This window comes from Malaclemys terrapin, chromosome 4, assembly GCF_027887155.1.
Source record: "Malaclemys terrapin pileata isolate rMalTer1 chromosome 4, rMalTer1.hap1, whole genome shotgun sequence".
Lineage (NCBI taxonomy): Eukaryota > Metazoa > Chordata > Testudines > Emydidae > Malaclemys > Malaclemys terrapin.
The window spans coordinates 21,965,912-21,984,968 of NC_071508.1; the positions used below are offsets into that span (position 1 = coordinate 21,965,912).

Genomic DNA, 19,057 nt, shown 5'->3' on the forward strand with positions numbered 1-19,057 from the left:
CATCAGCGTAGGTCCTCTGACTCCCCAACAGGCGGTAGCTAGCTCAACAGGATTCTTCTGTAAACCTAGCGCTGCCTATGTGGGGACTGAGATTGGCTGAACTATGCCGCTCGGGGTATGTGTGGATTTTTCACACCCCAAGAGACGTAATTTTCTAGTGTAGGCCAGGACTCAGAAAGCCAGGTGCCAGTCATACCTGTATCTCTTAGCCAGCCTCGAGCACAAACAGGCCTTTTCCACCCACTGAGTAACAATGCAGCGTATAATGGAAACTGAGACTCACATAGGATTCATACAAATATTACAGACAATTTCCACTTCATCACACCTGGATCTTACTAGTTAAGCTTATACAAGTCACATAACCATGTGTCCTTCTGATGGCCCCGTGGAGTTGGTGGTTAGCAACTAGCTTTCAGGGAGGAGAGTTCTGATCATTAACCCATATCCTTTCTGTGTAAAACCCATAACCTTTCTGTGCTTCAAAGCCAAGCCTGTGAGATTGGGGGTCAGATGGTGGCACTGTCCATGTGGATTTAATCAGCTGTTGTGCATATTGCATTTTGGGAAATCCACTGCTGGGACTTTCCTCCTTAATCCCCTTAAGCCCAGGAATGCCCCAAAATTGAGTTTATACTTAAAGTGAAGATAGCTGACCAAGGAAATGCCTGCTGGGTCATAAGCGTAAAACCCTTTAGCGCTAAGTGACCAAAGCTGCTAATCTGTTCCCCATTGACTGGGGTTGAGGGGCGGGGCTGAGGAAGGTGCAAAACATTTACCACTCACATGCAGTGTCATGCATGAGAACTTGTTCTTTTTACTAAGTTTTTAGACAGTCCTCCTGATGTTCCCCGAACATGCCTTGTTGCAGCTAGTTTTACAGCTGAGTAACTTGTCAAATCATACATGCAGAAGGAATCACTTTGCTTGTGACGCCTAAGCACATAAGTTTCAGAGTAACAGCCGTGTTAGTCTGTATCCGCAAAAAGAAGAACAGGAGTACTTGTGGCACCTTAGAGACTAACAAATTTATTAGAGCATAAGCTTTCGTGGACTACAGCCCACTTCTTCGGATGCATAATAAGCACATAAGATAGTTTTGGCCTTTAAATTATACTGCAGTGCTTCTAACTCCGTTTGAAATCTCAAGCATGAAAAGAGTGTGGCTATTTTAAAAGCAAAACACATTTGAAACTCTGTCTGTACTCTCTTGAAAAGTCCCAAGTTCAGGATTCCCTGCTGGCAATGGCCTAGAACAGTTTTCGTGCGCTGTTTTAGGTAGGTGTGCCATCACAACCGCTGGTAGGGGAAACATAGAATCCTATATTCATGTAGGCTATTAACCCATATTTAAAACTTGTTTACAACTTGTTGCCATTCACCTTAACTCATTATTATCGGAAGTTTGGTGTCATATGAACACATAATCCTCTAGCATTAGCACACAAAGTGATAGCTTTGAAATACATCCCATTATTGAACACAGCTCCTAATGTTTAGGCTGCATGTCTTCAGGCTTGACAGAAGCTGTCGGTGTCTGACAGATGGGAACCAGGTTACCTGTCACAAGTCACTCGGTAACACTCATCACACTGTTGTGGTTCAACTTTAAAACTACCAATCTTCCCCCACTTCTGCTACTGCTTGCCTTTAGGAGAATTGTTAGGCTGTTTTGTATAAGGCAGCGTGCCTCTAGTTAGAGCATTTTAATCATTTGTTGAAATAAGGAAGTCCTTAAGTGAGATGTAAAGTCTTGCTTGTCTCATCTGGGAGATGTCTCTCTATGTACTCTCTGGCTTTTTAGTCTATGGGATCTCTTCCGTTAGAGATCTCAGCCAGTTAATAAGCATCCCTGTCCTCCTCTAGCACCAGGACTTCACCGAGGACGTTGCCACAAGACAATCCCTGGAGGTGCTGCCAGGCTCTGGGTATTAGTGCAGGGTGAGTTTGGGCACGCAGGGTGGACCCTGAGCATTATGGGAAATCCCAGCAGGCTGTGTACCCTGGACCACAGATTTTTTTTTTTTTTTTTTTTTGGCTGTCTCTGACAAAGCAGCCTGGGCTTCAAAGCCAAGCATCCAGCCAACTGCCCAGCCTGCTAAACCCTCACACGGTATTAAACCGCCCCGCAGAGCTGCACATACACTGCTGTGCTTCTGCTGAGCTTGGCCTGGTGCTGGAACTAGGGGTGCTAGTTTGGTCCAATGGCTCTCAGCCCCCCCACTCTACAAACTGTTCCATGCCAGCGCTTGGCATGTGGACTGCGGCTCCCAGAAGTTCCAGCAGCGTGTAGGGAAGGGAATCACTCCGCGCGGCTGCGGGGGGAGTGCGGGGGACGACGACGCACGCTCTGCCTCTCCCAAGATGGCGCCCAAACAAAGCCATTTTTCCATTTCCTTCCGCCTCTACCAAAATGGCGTCCCATTGGTGCCAACGCCCAACTCTCGCGAGAGCAGGCCCCTATTTATTAGGAGCGACTGGCAAAGCCCGACCCCCTGCGGCCGCCTGAGGCCCAACACGGGGGGGTGGGGGGGCTGAAGGCTCGGTTCGACGCCGCCTGGGGGCTGAGCCGGGGCGTCCCTGCGTGGAGCCCGCCGGCCACGTGCAGGGCCGGAGCCAGCTGCTGCGGAGGGAGCGAACAGACCCGGGGTCCGTTCTGGGGCCGCTTCTCTTCATCAGCGATGTAGAGAATGGTGTAGCCAGCACGTGTATAAAGTTTTTGGACGTTACCAAGCCGGGAGGGGTGGCAAGTGCTTTGGTGGATGGGATTAAAATTCAGAATCATCTGGTCACACAGGAGAAATGGTCTGAAGTCAATAGGACCAAATTCAATAAGGACAAATGCAAAGTACTCCACTTAGGAAGTGCATCGAAGAAGTGGGCTGTAGTCCACGAAAGCTTATGCTCTAATAAATTTGTTAGTCTCTAAGGTGCCACAAGTACTCCTGTTCTTTTTGCGGATACAGACTAACATGGCTGCTACTCTGAAACCTGTCACTTAGGAAGGAACAGTCAGTTAGACACATACAAAATGGGAAATGACTGCCTAGGGAGGAGTACTGCAGAAAGGGATCTGGGGGTCATAGTGGATCACTAAATGAGTCAACAGTGTGTAACACTGTTGCAAGAAAAGCAAACGGCCTTTTGGGATGTATTAGCAGGAGTGTTGTAAGACACAAGAATCAGGGGGTTGCCGTGTTAGTCTGTATCTACAAAAACAACAAGGAGTCTGGTGGCACCTTAAAGACTAAGATTTATTTGGGCATAAGCTTTCGTGGGTAAAAACCTCACTTCTTCAGATGCATAGAATGAAAGTTACAGATGCAGGCATTATATATTGGCACATGGAGAGCAGGGAGTTACTTCACAAGTGGAGAACCAGTGTTGACAGGGCCAATTCAATCAGGCCTAGAAATGGGCTTGAATAGGGACTGGGAGTGGCTGGCTCATTACAGAAGCAGCTTTTCCTCTCCTGGAATTGACACCTCCTCATCTATTATTGGGAGTGGACTACATCCACCCTGATTGAATTGGCTCTGTCAACACTAGTTCTCACTTGCAAAGTAACTCCCTGCTGTCCATGTATCAGTATATAATGCCTGCATCTGTAACTTTCACTCTATGCATCTGAAGAAGTGAGGTTTTTACCCATGAAAGCTTATGCCCAAATAAATCTGTTAGTCTGTAAAACACAAGAAGTAATTCTTCCCCTCTACTCTACGCTGATAAAGCCTCTCCTGGAGTATTGTGTCCAGTTCTGGGTGCCACATTTCAGAAAAGATGTGGACAAATTGGAGAGAGTCCAGAGAAGTGCAATAAAAATAAGTAAAGGTCTAGAAAACATGACCTATGGGGGAAGATTGAAAAAATTGGGTGTTTTTAGTCTGGAAAAGAGAAGACAGAGAGGGGACATAACAGTTTTCAAGTATGTAAAAGGTTGCTAGGAGGAGGAGGGAGAAACATTGTTCTTCTTAACCTCTGAGGATAGGACAAGAAGCAATGAGTTTAAATTGCAGCAAAGGAGGTTTAGGCTGGACATTGGGAAAAACTTACAACTGTCAGGGTGGTAAAGCGCTGGAATAAATTGCCTACAGCGGTTGTAGAATCTCCATCATTGGAGATTTTTAAGAGCAGGTTGGACAAACACCTGTCAGGAATGGTCTAGATAATACTTATTCCTGCCATGAGTGCAAGGGACTGGATTAGATGACCTCTCGAGGTTCCTTCCAGTTCTATGATTCTAGTCCCAGCTTCTGACAGAGGCTTAATAACATGTGGAGCATGGAGTTGCATCCCTGACTGTTTTGACTAATAGCCATTGCTGGACCTGCCCTCCATGAATTTACCTAGTTCTTTTGTGAACCCAGCTATATTTTATAAATTCTTTATACTCTTGCCCTAGAATGGGCCCCTCCTTGATGGAGCTAAGGCTCTTTGAGGAATAAACCGTCACTGTGGCTGCTTTTCTCATCCGGGTTTTGTGGCTTCAGCATCTCTGGGGCTGTGGAATGAAATGGGCTGAAAAGATAAATCGTTACTGTATTGAAAAACAGGGATTCCCTGTGCTCTGAGCACGTGAGATTATTGAAGATGAAAGAACAAAGGATCTAATTTACAATTCACCATTGTTGCTGTTTAGTTATTTCTGCACCTTTCTGGGCCTGCATAGTGAACATGTCACTTCCATTTTTATCACTGCTGCACTAGCCCCTGTTGTATTGTTTAAATTTAATGTGTAATTCCACCAGAATGCTGCAGGCTAACCGGCTACCTGGTTGGTGGGATTAAAGGTGGTTTTAGATGCTAACGTATCTGCGGTTGCATCCTGTCCAGAGTGATTAATTCAGTTGATCCTTTCAAGTTTCTGATCGGCTCCTTGTCTTTCAAATCCCCAGCAGTAAATTTTCCCGTGACACCCTGTAGGAAGCAGTGCTGGAGATCCTACAAGGGACTCAAGTGAAACCACGCAAGTCAGAACTCTCCTCTGTGCTGTGGGTAGCGCCCTTCCCCAAATGCCAACTCCATGACTGGAAATCTCTGGTGAAGAGAGAGAGGGATTTGTGGCAGAGTATCCATGCTCTGCTAAATATCATCACAGCTCTTCCTATGCATATTGATATTCATCTTGTTTTACTGGCTTCTTAAATTCTAACTTTGGGTGAATCTGCAGTTACTTGAAGCTTCTTTTGTTTGTTCTGTTCTTCAGGTTTGCAGAAACTGTGGAGCTGCTGATCAGCCTGAAAAACTATGACCCGCAGAAGGACAAACATTTCTGGCACAGTCAGGCTTGGCACCTCTCTGATTCCACCCAGTCTTTGGCCTGCATCCTTCTCCCTTCCGGGCACTTTGAATGTACATGTGGTTGGCAACACGTTGACTGCTTGATACAATGGCAGGACGGTGCAGTGCTGAATTGCCCAGGTAGTTCAGACAACCCCTCCACACACACCCGTCTCCAAGTGGTATGGCTGGACAGACCCCTATCCTGGGTCTTAAAATGTGAGCAGAGATGTGATGAGGCTCCTGTGCTGATCCCTCTGACCAGTTGGAGAAGCCAGATTAGAGGCAGGTGGATGAAGATTCACAGGTGATTGTTGTAAGGTTTCTGGGCTATAGCTCTGCATGCTCCCTCAAGGTGTGTAGTGCTGACAGTGCAGAAGGACAGTGTGGGGGTGTCATCTTCCCTTCCTGACAGGCTCAAGTCCTTCCTGTGTCCTAAATTCTCAGCCTGTGTGCTGGGGGTCGAGCAACACTGATGAGGCCAAAGCAGTCAAATATCCCTCATGTGGACATCAAGGCTCTGAAGAAACTCAAGAACAAGAAGCTAGTGAAAAAGGTGAGTAGAACTATGCTGCCAATATGCCTGTAATTTGTGTGGATAGAGGTTACCTGGAAATACCAGGTAATATAACACAGACAGTGGGCTGGTATAAACTCCAAGAGATGGGGGAGAAATGCTACTGTTAAAATGCGATATAAGCTTCCCTTGTGGCAAGTTTCTGTCTCCTGAAGGTGTCAGACTTTACATACACACTACAGTATCCAACATGACCACTGCAGAAAATTCCTGTAGGAGTAATTGACTCCTACTCACTACATTGTTAGCGAGGAATTGTTTAAAAGGACTTGTCCAAGGATCCTAGATCTAAAATGTGGTTCTCTAAACAAGAAAGCATAGCTTTCTCAATTACTTTTGTAATCAAGATGAATTATTTCTTTAACATTAAGTCATGGTGTATATCCCACCATTGAGGAAAAGCTGCTAACGTGACCAGCCTTTGTAAATCCTAGGTGCACTGACACTGGAAGAGAGCTACCCTGTTTACTCGGATTCCTTGGAAATTCAGTCTTGTAGCAGTTGCTTCCCTCAACTCCAGTATGGGGTACCAAAGAGATTTTTGGGGTGCAAGTGGCTGAGCAATGCTAGAGAAGAAATGTATCTACTTGGCAATTTCAAGTCAGCAACTTATCTGACAGGGTAGTAAGGAATTGAATTGCAAGGGTATGATTTATTATGTCATGCTGCTGGGCAATGTGACTAGTTAGCTTGACCAGTGCTGCTTTTGCAAAGCACTTACAACAGATTTGGTTTGCTTGAGTTCTGTTGCCTTAAGTCTTGTCTATATTACAATTAGCCAGTTGAGTAGTTGCATCACAGTGAACTCCTAAGTGTAGCTAAATCCCAGTGTGGATAAGACCTCAGCAACAGCCCTCAATGGTTAATATTACCTCACCCACCCTGTGTGTCTCTCTTTTACCAACAGAAGTTGGTCCAATAAGACAAGTTTTTGAGCTCAACAGAGTCTTCAGGTCTGGGTTTGTGGAGCTCAAAAGCTTGTCTTTCACCAGCAGAAGTTGGTCCAATAAAAGATAATACCTCTCCCATATCCTGGGACCCACATGGTTACAACACCGCAAATAAAGTGTAATCTCTTCCAATGAATGCGCAGAGCTCTTATTGTAATGAACAGAACCCTTATCTGTCACCCCCACCATCAGGTTGATGCTGATGTGTATTGGGAGGGGTAAGGAAAGGAGGAAATTTCCCTGGCTTGTTCCAGAAACTGTCTTGTCTGGTATTGGGATTACCCGTGTTTAAGAAACATGCCAGATCAGTAGTGAGGGGCGATTACACTTGTTCAACCTAGGCTTCTCTCCAAGTATAACGTGTTACCTAATGCAAGATTCTCTGAAGTCTGTAAATATACAAAGAACCTTTGTTGTGAGCACTTAATGGTTCTTAGCAACAGTTTGCAAGTTTCTCTAAGTGAGGTGTAAATCAAACTCTGTATTAAAATAGGTGTGGGCAGAACTGCCATGTTCTATGCATTAATCTTTTTTTCTATAGCTAAGTAGTACAATGCCTCTCTGGCTTCCCTGATCAAACAGATTCCTCTTACCTTGGGTCAGGGTCTGAACAAAGCCGACAAGATCCCCTCCCTTTTCGCTCACAATGAAAACATGGTGGCCAAAGTCAGTGAAGTCCAGTCTATCATCAAATTTCAAATGAAAAAGGTAAACAATAAATGCAAAACACCAGACCCCAGAAGTCAGTTACACAGCATGTGATGGGAGTCAGGACTGTAATGAAGTTATTGGCTGCCTGCCATTATACATGGATTTGCACAGTCAGGGCTGGACTGCAGTTTTCCTCCAGTGTTGTTAAGGCGGCTGCTAGTGGAAAATATCTAGTCAATCTCAGTTTGTGTGTTTAGGGAACACAAAGCATTCAGATGCTAACCTGAGGATGGAGGGAATTTACAATTTGTTTTAAACTACAGATGCAAATTAAGGGTCCTGAACTTGGAAAATACTGAGGGCTCTTGGTGCTCACTGAAGTCAGTGGGAATTAAGGACATGCGCAGCACCTGGCATGATTGGCTCCTGTAGTCAGGGAGGATCAAGTGGCCAAGATTCAGTTAGCCAGGAATTAGGATAATAGGTTTGCATTATATAGACTGATGTATGTAGTAGCTGAAGCTTTATGCTTAATACTGTGTAAATGAACTTCACAGTCTTACAGGTGAAACAGTGAGTTTCGAATAGTGTTTTCTTGTATTTGCTTTAAAAGTTTAACTTTCAAGAAAGTTAATATAGAGGATGGAACCAGAGTTTTAAATGAACACAGTCCTAATTCAAATGCTTAATCTTCATGTCTGGCATCATGATGCTCGAAACCTGACTCATAGCAAATATTGCTTGACTGAGTATTCGCCATCAAGCTTAATTGGCCACTTGATTTAAAAACAACTTGAATGAACCAAGAGCAAAAGTGGTAGTCTTTGAACATATCAATCTTTCACTTAAATAGCTTGAGCTACTGAATTCCTGACACTGCAGCATTGATCTATTATTTCCTTTTAAACTTTCCTTCAGTCTATAATCTGGCTATATATCATAGATTTGAGCAAATTTGGTACCCAGGGTGTGGTGTTTACAGAATGAAAAGCAAAGCTTGGTGGCTGAGATGCAAAAAAGCAGAAATTAATAGGATCCTAATGATTTTTCTAATATGAAAAATATAAACAAAACAGATTATTGTAAAACAAATATTCTGTGCAGCATGGATTAGTGATTTTGTGGAATCTGTTGGTTGGGGAGGAGAGATTTATCATTAGAAATTTTACTGCATAGTGTAGGGGGGAGAGTGTATTGGATTGGGTATTGATAAATTTCAGTTCTCTTCCCTGGTCTGCCATTGATCTTGTGGTGTAGAGCAAGTCACTTAATCTTTGCCTCAAGTTTTTGATCTACAAAACAAGAACAATTATACTCACAACCTTTTTTAAAGTACTTTGAGATCTGCTAATAAAAAGTACTGTATAATCAGCGGACTAGTTTCATCATCAACAAAGATTGCTCCCAGTTTTTTAGCATGCATGTTTAGTTACAGCACGTGGAAGCCAGTGGCAAAGTTATGTCTGCTTTTTGATAAAGGAACTGAAAAAATTAGGTTGAACTTGGTCGAATGTAAAGCTGTTCAGATCTAAATTCCACAAATGGTGCATTTAATGGAGTCTTCAAGTATCAAACTCTGGAAACTTTGGAATTCCATAAAGCATTTCCAGGCTGTGGAGGAATTGTTGTAATTGGGGAAACATTTTATCTTTTTAAAAAAGATTTATGGGGAGACTCAATTGCAGCCTACAGACGGATTCCAAAGATTTAAATCAGCCCCTTAATCTAATTATGTACATATTTTGATGACTGAATCTACTTAAGCTATTGTATGGTTGTCTTTAAACTGACTGTACTATAAAGTCTGTACCACTGGAGTTGAATGACGACATTGTCCTTCTCCCTACCCCAGGTGCTTTGTCTGGCAGTGGCTGTTGGCCATGTAAAAATGACGGAAGATGAGCTAGTCTACAACTTTCACCTGGCCATCAACTTCCTGGTGTTCTTGCTGAAGAACTGTCAGAATGTGCATGTTGTACATCAAGAGCACCATGGGAAAACCACAGCGCCTCTACTAAACTGGCAGTAATAAATGTTTCAGAGCACCCAGTCACTCTGCGTCTGTGTCTCCTCATCCGCAGAGCTTTCAGTCGTTTTAGGACTCTTGTTCCCAATCATTTTGAGTAACTGTCTCATTCTATGAGACTGAGACCTCTGCTGTACCTTGCCATTGTCAGTCCCCTCCTGCGTACTTGTTTGTAACTTAACCTATGTTGGAGCTGCTTGTGATTCAGAATTTTAGAGCAGTGATTCTCACCCCAGGGATGCACATACCCCTGGTTATGTAGAGGTCTTCCGGGTGTACGTTAACTCATCTAGCTATTTCCTTAGTGTTACGACAGGTTACATGAAATGCACTAGCCAAGTCAATACAAACTAAACTTACATACAGACAATGACTTGTTTATATTGCTCTGTGTACTTACATTTCAGTGTATAATATATAATTATATGGTAAAAATCAGAGTAAGCAATTTTTCTGTAATAGTCTGCTGTGACACCTTTTTCTATTTTTTTCTGACTTTGTAAGCAAGTAGTTTTTAAGTGAGGTGAAACTTGGGGCTACACAAGACAAATCAGCCTCCTGAAAGGGGTATACAGTAGTCTGGAAAGGTTGAGAACCACTGTGTTAGAGCAACCTATATGCCATTGAGAGCATACCTAAAGTTAAATGAGGAGTAGCCGCAGTTAAATGACGGGGATCAGCAGGGAAGCTTCTCATAAAGATGAGCTGCGAAGCCAGATGAATTGAACAGATTCCCATCCTGAAGACTCTCACTAGCCAGTCAGGAGCCTTCAACATGGAAAGATTTCTTTGATGAAACCTTCGTTTTTAAGTCCTTCTTAGAATATGATGTCTTCACAGAATTTTATAAACCCTGCAGCCCCCCTGCCACCCAATCAGTTTTACAATCCAGCCAGGAATGTGTGTGTGTTTTTTTTTTTTTTTTTTTTTAAAAAGCATAAACGCCAAAGAGTAGTAATAGTTCTCCCACTACGAGAAAGAGACCAAGTGACCTTCTCCATTGGATCATATGAACTGGAACCATAAACTCCCTGAACATTAAATCTCACCAAATGAGGGTCAATCCATAGATTCATAGATTCATAGATTCTAGGACTGGAAGGGACCTCGAGAGGTCATCGAGTCCAGTCCCCTGCCCGCATGGCAGGACCAAATACTGCCTAGACCATCCCTAATAGACATTTATCTAACCTACTCTTAAATATCTCCAGAGACGGAGATTCCACAACCTCCCTAGGCAATTTGTTCCAGTGTTTAACCACCCTGACAGTTAGGAACTTTTTCCTAATGTCCAATCTAGACCTCCCTTGCTGCAGTTTAAACCCATTGTTTCTGGTTCTATCCTTAGAGGCTAAGGTGAACAAGTTCTCTCCCTCCTCCTTATGACACCCTTTTATATACCTGAAAACTGCTATCATGTCCCCTCTCAGTCTTCTCTTTTCCAAACTAAACAAACCCAATTCTTTCAGCCTTCCTTCATAGGTCATGTTCTCAAGACCTTTAATCATTCTTGTTGCTCTTCTTTGGACCCTTTCCAGTTTCTCCACATCTTTTTTAAAATGCGGCGCCCAGAACTGGACACAATACTCCAGCTGAGGCCTAACCAGAGCAGAGTAGAGCGGAAGAATGACTTCTCGTGTCTTGCTCACAACACACCTGTTAATGCATCCCAGAATCATGTTTGCTTTTTTTGCAACAGCATCACACTGTTGACTCATATTTAGCTTGTGGTCCACCATAACCCCTAGATCCCTTTCTGCCGTACTCCTTCCTAGACAGTCTTTTCCCATTCTGTATGTGTGAAATTGATTTTTCCTTCCTAAGTGGAGCACTTTGCATTTGTCTTTGTTAAACTTCATCCTGTTTAACTCAGACCATTTCTCCAATTTGTCCAGATCATTTTGAATTATGACCCTGTCCTCCAAAGTAGTTGCAATCCCTCCCAGTTTGGTATCATCCGCAAACTTAATAAGCGTACTTTCTATGCCAATATCTAAGTCGTTGATGAAGATATTGAACAGAGCCGGTCCCAAAACAGACCCCTGCGGTACCCCACTCGTTACGCCTTTCCAGCAGGATTGGGAACCATTAATAACAACTCTCTGAGTACGATTATCCAGCCAGTTATGCACCCACCTTATAGTAGCCCCATCTAATTTGTATTTGCCTAGTTTATCGATAAGAATATCATGCGAGACCGTATCAAATGCCTTACTAAAGTCTAGGTATACCACATCCACCGCTTCACCCTTATCCACAAGGCTCGTTATCCTATCAAAGAAAGCTATCAGATTGGTTTGACATGATTTGTTCTTCACAAATCCATGCTGGCTATTCCCTATCACCTTACCACCTTCCAAGTGTTGGCAGACGATTTCCTTAATTACTTGCTCCATTATCTTCCCTGGCACAGAAGTTAAACTAACTGGTCTGTAGTTACCTGGGTTGTTTTTATTTCCCTTTTTATAGATGGGCACTATATTTGCCCTTTTCCAGTCTTCTGGAATCTCTCCCGTCTCCCATGACTTTCCAAAGATAATAGCTAGAGGCTCAGATACCTCCTCTATTAGCTCCTTGAGTATTCTAGGATGCATTTCATCAGGCCCGGGTGACTTGCAGGCATCTAACTTTTCTAAGTGATGTTTAACTTGTTCTTTTTTTATTTTATCCGCTAAACCTACCCCCTTCCCATTAGCATTCACTATGTTAGGCATTCCTTCAGACTTCTCGGTGAAGACCGAAACAAAGAAGTCATTAAGCATCTCTGCCATTTCCAAGTTTCCTGTTACTGTTTCTCCCTCTTCACTAAGCAGTGGGCCTACCCTGTCTTTGGTCTTCCTCTTGCTTCTAATGTATTGATAAAAAGTCTTCTTGTTTCCTTTTATTCCCGTAGCTAGTTTGAGCTCATTTTGTGCCTTTGCCTTTCTAATCTTGCCCCTGCATTCCTGTGTTGTTTGCCTATATTCATCCTTTGTAATCTGTCCTAGTTTCCATTTTTTATATGACTCCTTTTTATTTTTTAGATCGTGCAAGATCTCGTGGTTAAGCCAAGGTGGTCTTTTGCCACATTTTCTATCTTTCCTAACCAGCGGAATAGCTTGCTTTTGGGCCCTTAATAGTGTCCCTTTGAAAAACTGCCAACTCTCCTCAGTTGTTTTTCCCCTCAGTCTTGATTCCCATGGGACCTTACCTATCAGCTCTCTGAGCTTCCCAAAATCTGCCTTCCTGAAATCCATTGTCTCTATTTTGCTGTTCTCCCTTCTACCCTTCCTTAGAATTGCAAAGTCTATGATTTCATGATCACTTTCACCCAGGCTGCCTTCTACTTTCACATTCTCAACGAGTTCCTCCCTATTTGTTAAAATAAAGTCTAGAACAGCTTCCCCCCTAGTAGCTTTTTCAACCTTCTGAAATAAAAAGTTGTCTCCAATGCAGTCCAAGAATTTGTTGGATAGTCTGTTCCCCGCTGTGTTATTTTCCCAACATATATCCGGATAGTTGAAGTCCCCCATCACCACCAAATCTTGGGCTTTGGATGATTTTGTTAGTTGCTTGAAAAAAGCCTCATCCACCTCTCCCACCTGGTTAGGTGGCCTGTAGTAGACGCCTAGCATGACATCTCCCTTGTTTTTTGCCCCTTTAAGCCTAACCCAGAGACTCTCAACACTTCCGTCTCCTATGTCCATCTCTACCTCAGTCCAAGTGTGTACATTTTTAATATATAAGGCAACACCTCCTCCCTTTTTCCCCTGTCTATCCTTCCTGAGCAAGCTGTACCCATCCACACCAACATTCCAATCATGTGTATTATCCCACCAAGTTTCAGTGATGCCAACAATGTCATAGTTGTATTTATTTATTAGCACTTCCAGTTCTTCCTGCTTATTCCCCATACTTCTCGCATTTGTATATAGGCATCTAAGATACTGGTTTGATCTTTCCTCCCAGTTTTTTCCTGACTCTCCTTTCTCTCTGCCAATATAGCCCACACTCCCTCTTGTTTCCGACTCATTTCCCCGGTCTCCATGTTCCCCACTTACCTGTGGGCTTTGCTCACCTGTCCCCGTCGAACCTAGTTTAAAGCCCTCCTCACTAGGTTAGCCAGTCTGTGTCCGAATAGGGTCTTCCCTCTCCTCGAAAGGTGAACGCCATCTCTGCCTAGCAGTCCTTCCTCGAATAGCATCCCGTGGTCTAGGAAGCCAAAGCCCTCCTGGCGACACCATCTTCGCAGCCAGGCATTCACCTCCATGATGCATCTGTCTCTGCCCATCTTCATCATCATATCCACTCATTATTATCCACACCCGAACATAGCCACTTTATGAACTTCATACCCTCATATCTCAATGTCTGTACTTTGACCCATCAACTTTTTACCCACAATCGGGGATATTGCAGATTATGTATTCCTCATGCCACCTTATCTTAAACCAAACTTTGCACCCTTGATAATCTGTATGTTATTCCCTGATAACCAGAAACTTCTATGCTCAAACTCTGTTCACTATATTTTTCTTTAATATCTTAATAAAATTTTTAAATCTGTTTGTATAGCTCAGCAAAGCCTTAACATGGATAGACCCATAACTGGCCTTTATCTTGAAAATACTGAGAAGTAGGCGCAGGGTTGAATTAATGGTATGGTTCATAGTCACCATGAAGAGAAATATTAAATCTGTCTGAATTTTGTTGTCTTCTGATAACACTTATGACAAAATTCTTAAGATATTAAAAGGGAAAATATTTCTCTATTTTTCAGTTGGTTTACTTCGTATATTTGACAATGTGTATAGTCAGTTTCCTCTTGTGGGTCTACGTTACAGTAAGATTGAGAGAAACTTCCTAAAAGAGTGTGATTGTAAAATCTCAAATTTGCGAAGGGTCTGAAACTACTTCTAACTAACCTCTTGGAAAAGACATGAATTTGACTGTCCCTCTAATGGAAATATACATAGCAGGATATGTTCCCTTCCCAGGGAAAACTCAGTGGGAGTGGCAAACACATCAGTGTGCCTGTGTGAAATGGGGAGGTACCTCATTGTTATAGAAGAAAGAAAAAATGCTTGGAAAGCGGTTTTACTGTACTTCCTTCTAAAAGGATAAAGAAATAAGGTTTAAATACAGTAAAATCAATGCTCACTGTTAGTGGAGTTTCAAACCACACGGACTAGTCTTGGCAGAGATTTTCTGCTTCATTGAAATCCTCCCATGGTGTCATTGCTCTTTTAATGCTTTTTAGCGGGTTTCTGGGTTACTAGGGATCACTGGATATATTTGAATTCAAAACTGCACCTCCAATTTCACTGGCCTGTCACCTGCTTTGTTCCAAGGAAAAAACATGCAGAAAATCCATGTCTGTGGATGATTTGAAACAACTTTACCTTTCTAATGAGCTCAGTACGAGAGAGAGAGATGGCAGGTAGCCCTGCACTGTATATCCACAGAGAACAGGACCAGAAGGGCTAGTCAAAGAAGATTCCCCTCAGCTGGCTCTGCCAGTATGTTTGAACTTTGGAGGAGACCTCATGTACAGATGGCAAAAGTCAGTTGGACTCACTCTTTCACCTTGGCTGAGACTGCTAACAATGGGGTTAATTACTCAAGACTTTCAGTGGCTTTTATAATGGCACCTGTTTACTTGAAACTTGACTTAACACAATTCCACAGGCTACTGAGCAACAGTTAGTTTTTGAGAACCTGATCCCTACCAACCGGTACTTTGGAATAAGGTGAGTAGAAACCCACAGGTGAAATCTTCATGTTCTATTACCAAGTCCCTGAGCCATCCCCTTTCCTGGGATCTGTACTCTGCTTTCTCTGTCCAGCAGGTCACTAATAAATCTTCACCTTCGTTTCCAGAATGTACTGAGGCACCATCGAGGGAACAAAATGCCTTATTCACTTTTTGGCTTTCAGGGGGAGAATCACTGTTTGCCAAACACGTGCAAAAAAGAGAAATTAAGCTTTCCAGATGGATGGTAACATTCTCAGGAGTGTGTCTCTAACTTTACAAGAGTTAGTGAGCAGGATGTACAGCACCATGCTGACAGAGGGAGGAGGTACCCGCTATGCAGCTCTCTACTGCTGATATACAGGTAATTCCTTTATTTTAAAAGGACAGACATCAGATCCTGCTTAGTAATGTTTACTCCAATCTCCTGGAGCCAAAACAGTATGCCTTCTAATAAGAGTTATGTGATAGCTTCAGAAATCCTTTAGTGGCTTAAATGGGCAGCTAGTGGCCTGAACTGAGCCACTAACATCCTATGAGCTTTTCATGCTCAAAGAAAACATGGCAATAGCAGTGGTGAGCTGTCTCCCATGGTGACTTGGGGATTATCTTTAGGCAAGGTAAAAGCCTGGCAGGGTTCAGTCATCACCTTGACACAGTTAACCTAGTGTGCCACTGCCTATTGTTCCTGTAGGGCTTTTTAATTGTAGCCTAGAAAAAGGATATAGGACTACAACTGTGGCTGGTGATCCTGTCTTCGCACCAAAGGGTTAAAGGTTTTAGCTCCATTATACTGGCCAAACTTGAATTTGGGTGTTCACATTCTGTCTACCTCAATTCCCCCTTCGTTTTAGACCGTATTGGTCACTTCCTGCTCCATCCTATTCCACCCTGGCAGTGGCGGCTTTTCAGTGGCAAGCAGTCACTCAGGTATGCTTTATGTTCGGGTTTTGTGTCAGAATTGTGTGGCATCTGCAGTCGTGTGAAATCAGGTGGAGCTGAGATGTTTTGATGAAGTTTGAGATGAGATTTTGTTCAGGCCTGAAATTCCAAGCAAGAGCAAAGAGAATGGGTACATTTCCTATGGCTTTGCTAGGAACCTTCTTAATCTTAAAATTCTCTCTCATCCTGGCTGCTTGTTTTTATGGGTGCTGTTGCTGAAAGTGTGATGGGTAATAGATAGTTACCAGCTGGGGAAGTTGGGGCCATGGTGAGGTGCATTGGCTTGTTTCTTGCTTATTGCTGAGCCATGCCCTCCTCACAGACCTAACCAATCATGCCTGCAGCATCAGCAGCCACTGTCATCTGAGCAGCTTGCTTTGCAAGCAAAAGACTGGATAATCCCCCATCATCGCAGTTGTTCCTGTTTGAAAGCAGGTTAAGGAAGCTTTGGAGGGAGTCTGGGAAGATGACTGTAGTAGGCTGCATCGGTTAAGGGGGTGGTAGATCTCACAGCAGAGCACAAGGCGTGTAAGCCCAGAATCCAGAGAAAGCGGCTGCTGCTCGCGTCTGAGGGAGCCTGTGGAAGTCTTCTATCAGGTTATTACTTTGTCTTTCAGTTAATGATGCTTAGCTGGAATGTCTGTCTGCATGGGGTGCTTTAATGCTTTCATTTGGTGCAGGCTATGTTATGTCTAGATTTAAAGCAAGGTTTAAAGGGAAATCTTTATTACCAAACCAAAAGCATTGAGAGAGCAGAGTACAGAGGCTTGGTCTATAAGGTCTCAGCCAGCCAGCAGGGCTGGTACTGATCAAGCGGGAACATCTCTTGTTAATTTCAATGCTGGGCTTTGTAAATCCTCAGAGGCAGCTAGAGCAAATGCCCCCTTCATGCCCACACCACACTGATTACTAGGTTGTAAGCTTGGGGACAGGGTTTGTGTCTTTGTGTCTGATGCACCTTCTAGGTGCTGCAAAAATAACATTTGACCCTTCCAGCAGGGCCAGCAACTCAACTCATGGATGCAGCATGGTACTGGGGAGTTCATGGCCTGCTTTAGTTCTGCTTTAACAGGCATACAGTTAAAAAAGCAATTGATGTGCATTAACCTGGACTCTCCCCTTTTGGCGTCTTGCTCACAACTAGGGGCCCCTTACGCGAACAGTTTGGGTAAGGCCTGATCCAAAAACCTTAATAGCAAAGGTGCTCTCTCTGGGGGTTGGACTGCATGGAACAGAAACTCCCCCGATGGGTTTGCTCAGGAGTCAATAGGTTAAAGTGTGGGAATGTTTGGCCTCTTGCCCTCCAATATGGGGGGGGTGTCTGCACCCCTGTGGTATTGGGGTGTGTGGGGCGGCAGGCTCTCATGCCAGGTCCCTTTGCTGCTCTGAGCCCTGTGGAAGCAACAGCTGGAGGCAGCAGTGCCAGTGGGGAGTGGGGGGGGGGGAGGGAGGGAGGATGGAAGGGAGGCTGTCTCTACTCACAGCTGGAGGAGAGGAGCTCTCAAGCACTGCAGTGGGTATCCTATCTTGTGTTTGTGGCAGTTATCCATGCAAATTTCTGATCGGCCCAAAGTGGTCGCCAGTAGCAATGAGTTCCACAGCACTGCACATTAAAGAAAAAGCCACGGCCTATAGGAAGGTGTCCTATTTACTTTCCCCAAACCATCTATTTTATATCTTTTGGTCATGTCCCCTCTTTTCTATCTGAAAAGCCTGACCCTTCAGTTTAATCTCTCCATGCTGGTGTATCTGTCATTGATGTTACCCTTAGCTGACCTCCTATTTCTGTCTAATTCTTTAAGATTATCTATTTACTTGTTGCTTTGCCTCCACGTTGGATCATGAAAACAAGCCCTTCTCACTTTCGTGCCCTAGTATGTACTGTTTTGGTTGCAACTTCTAAGGAAGTGAATATTTAATTTTGTTATGTAAATAAAATTGTACTAGACCCTTTTTTGGCTAAATCTTACCTTTTGTGTCCAACCTATCTCACTGTGTTGCTAATGGATTAGAAAAGACAGAGTTCAGCGGAGAGGGAGCCAGACCGGTGGTCTGGACTCCTGGGTTCTGTTCTCTAGTTTTGTTACTGACTCCTCAGTAATTGACTTGATCTCTCTGTACTGCCATTTCTCCATTTTAAAATGGGGATAGTGATATTGACCAACCTTTGGAAAGAGCTTTAAAACAGCCAGGCACTAGATTTTAAAGATGGATGTTTAATGCCCACGCATAGAAGACAACTGGAAAATGCTGAGAGCTATGGGTAAAACTCACTACACTGGTGTTAAAGTAACAGAGGGGTAGCCGTGTTAGTCTGAATCTGTAAAAAGCAACAGAGGGTCCTGTGGCACCTTTAAGACTAACAGAAGTATTGGAGCATAAGCTTTCGTGGGTGAATGCCCACTTCATCAGACGCAAGTAATGGAAATTTCCAGAGGCGGGTATAAATCACTATGGAGATAACGAGGTTAGTTCAATCAGGGAGGGTGAGGTGCTAGCAGTTGAGGTGTGAACACCAAGGGAGGAGAAACTGCTTCTGTAGTTGGATAGCCATTCACAGTCTTTGTTTAATCCTGATCTGATGGTGTCAAATTTGCAAATGAACTAGAGCTCAGCAGTTTCTCTTTGGAGTCTGGTCCTGAAGGTTTTTGCTGTAAGATGGCTACCTTTACATCTGCTATTGTGTGGCCGGGGAGGTTGAAGTGTTCTCCTACAGGTTTTTGTATATTGCCATTCCTGATATCTGACTTGTGTCCATTTTTCCTCTTGGGTAGTAACTGTCCAGTTTGGCCAATGTACATAGCAGAGAGGCATTGCTGGCACATGATGGCATATATAACATTGGTGGGCGTGTAGGTGAATGAGCCGGTGATGTTGTAGCTGATCTGGTTAGGTCCTGT

General features: G+C 43.6%; 2 protein-coding genes across 3 annotated transcripts in view; both read left to right on the top strand.

The window, feature by feature from the left end:
• The first annotated feature begins 2,364 nt into the window (after nucleotides 1-2,364).
• RPL10A (ribosomal protein L10a) lies at nucleotides 2,365-9,476 on the top strand. The gene is given in 9 exon segments (XM_054025298.1): nucleotides 2,365-2,427; nucleotides 4,924-4,970; nucleotides 5,207-5,311; nucleotides 5,696-5,752; nucleotides 5,754-5,775; nucleotides 5,777-5,840; nucleotides 7,349-7,515; nucleotides 9,311-9,429; nucleotides 9,431-9,476. Coding segments are annotated over 9 exon segments (690 nt in total).
• Nucleotides 9,477-16,695: 7,219 nt separating this feature from the next.
• The window catches only part of LOC128836639 (inositol 1,4,5-triphosphate receptor associated 2-like), a 32,749-nt gene continuing 30,387 nt past the window's right edge, over nucleotides 16,696-19,057 (top strand). The window contains exon 1 of one of the 2 annotated variants that reach the window (XM_054027099.1): nucleotides 16,696-16,754. The gene's annotated coding sequence lies outside the window, so the exon portion shown is untranslated. The remainder of the gene's footprint in view (nucleotides 16,755-19,057) is intronic. The other variant, XM_054027098.1, reaches the window with a different exon arrangement.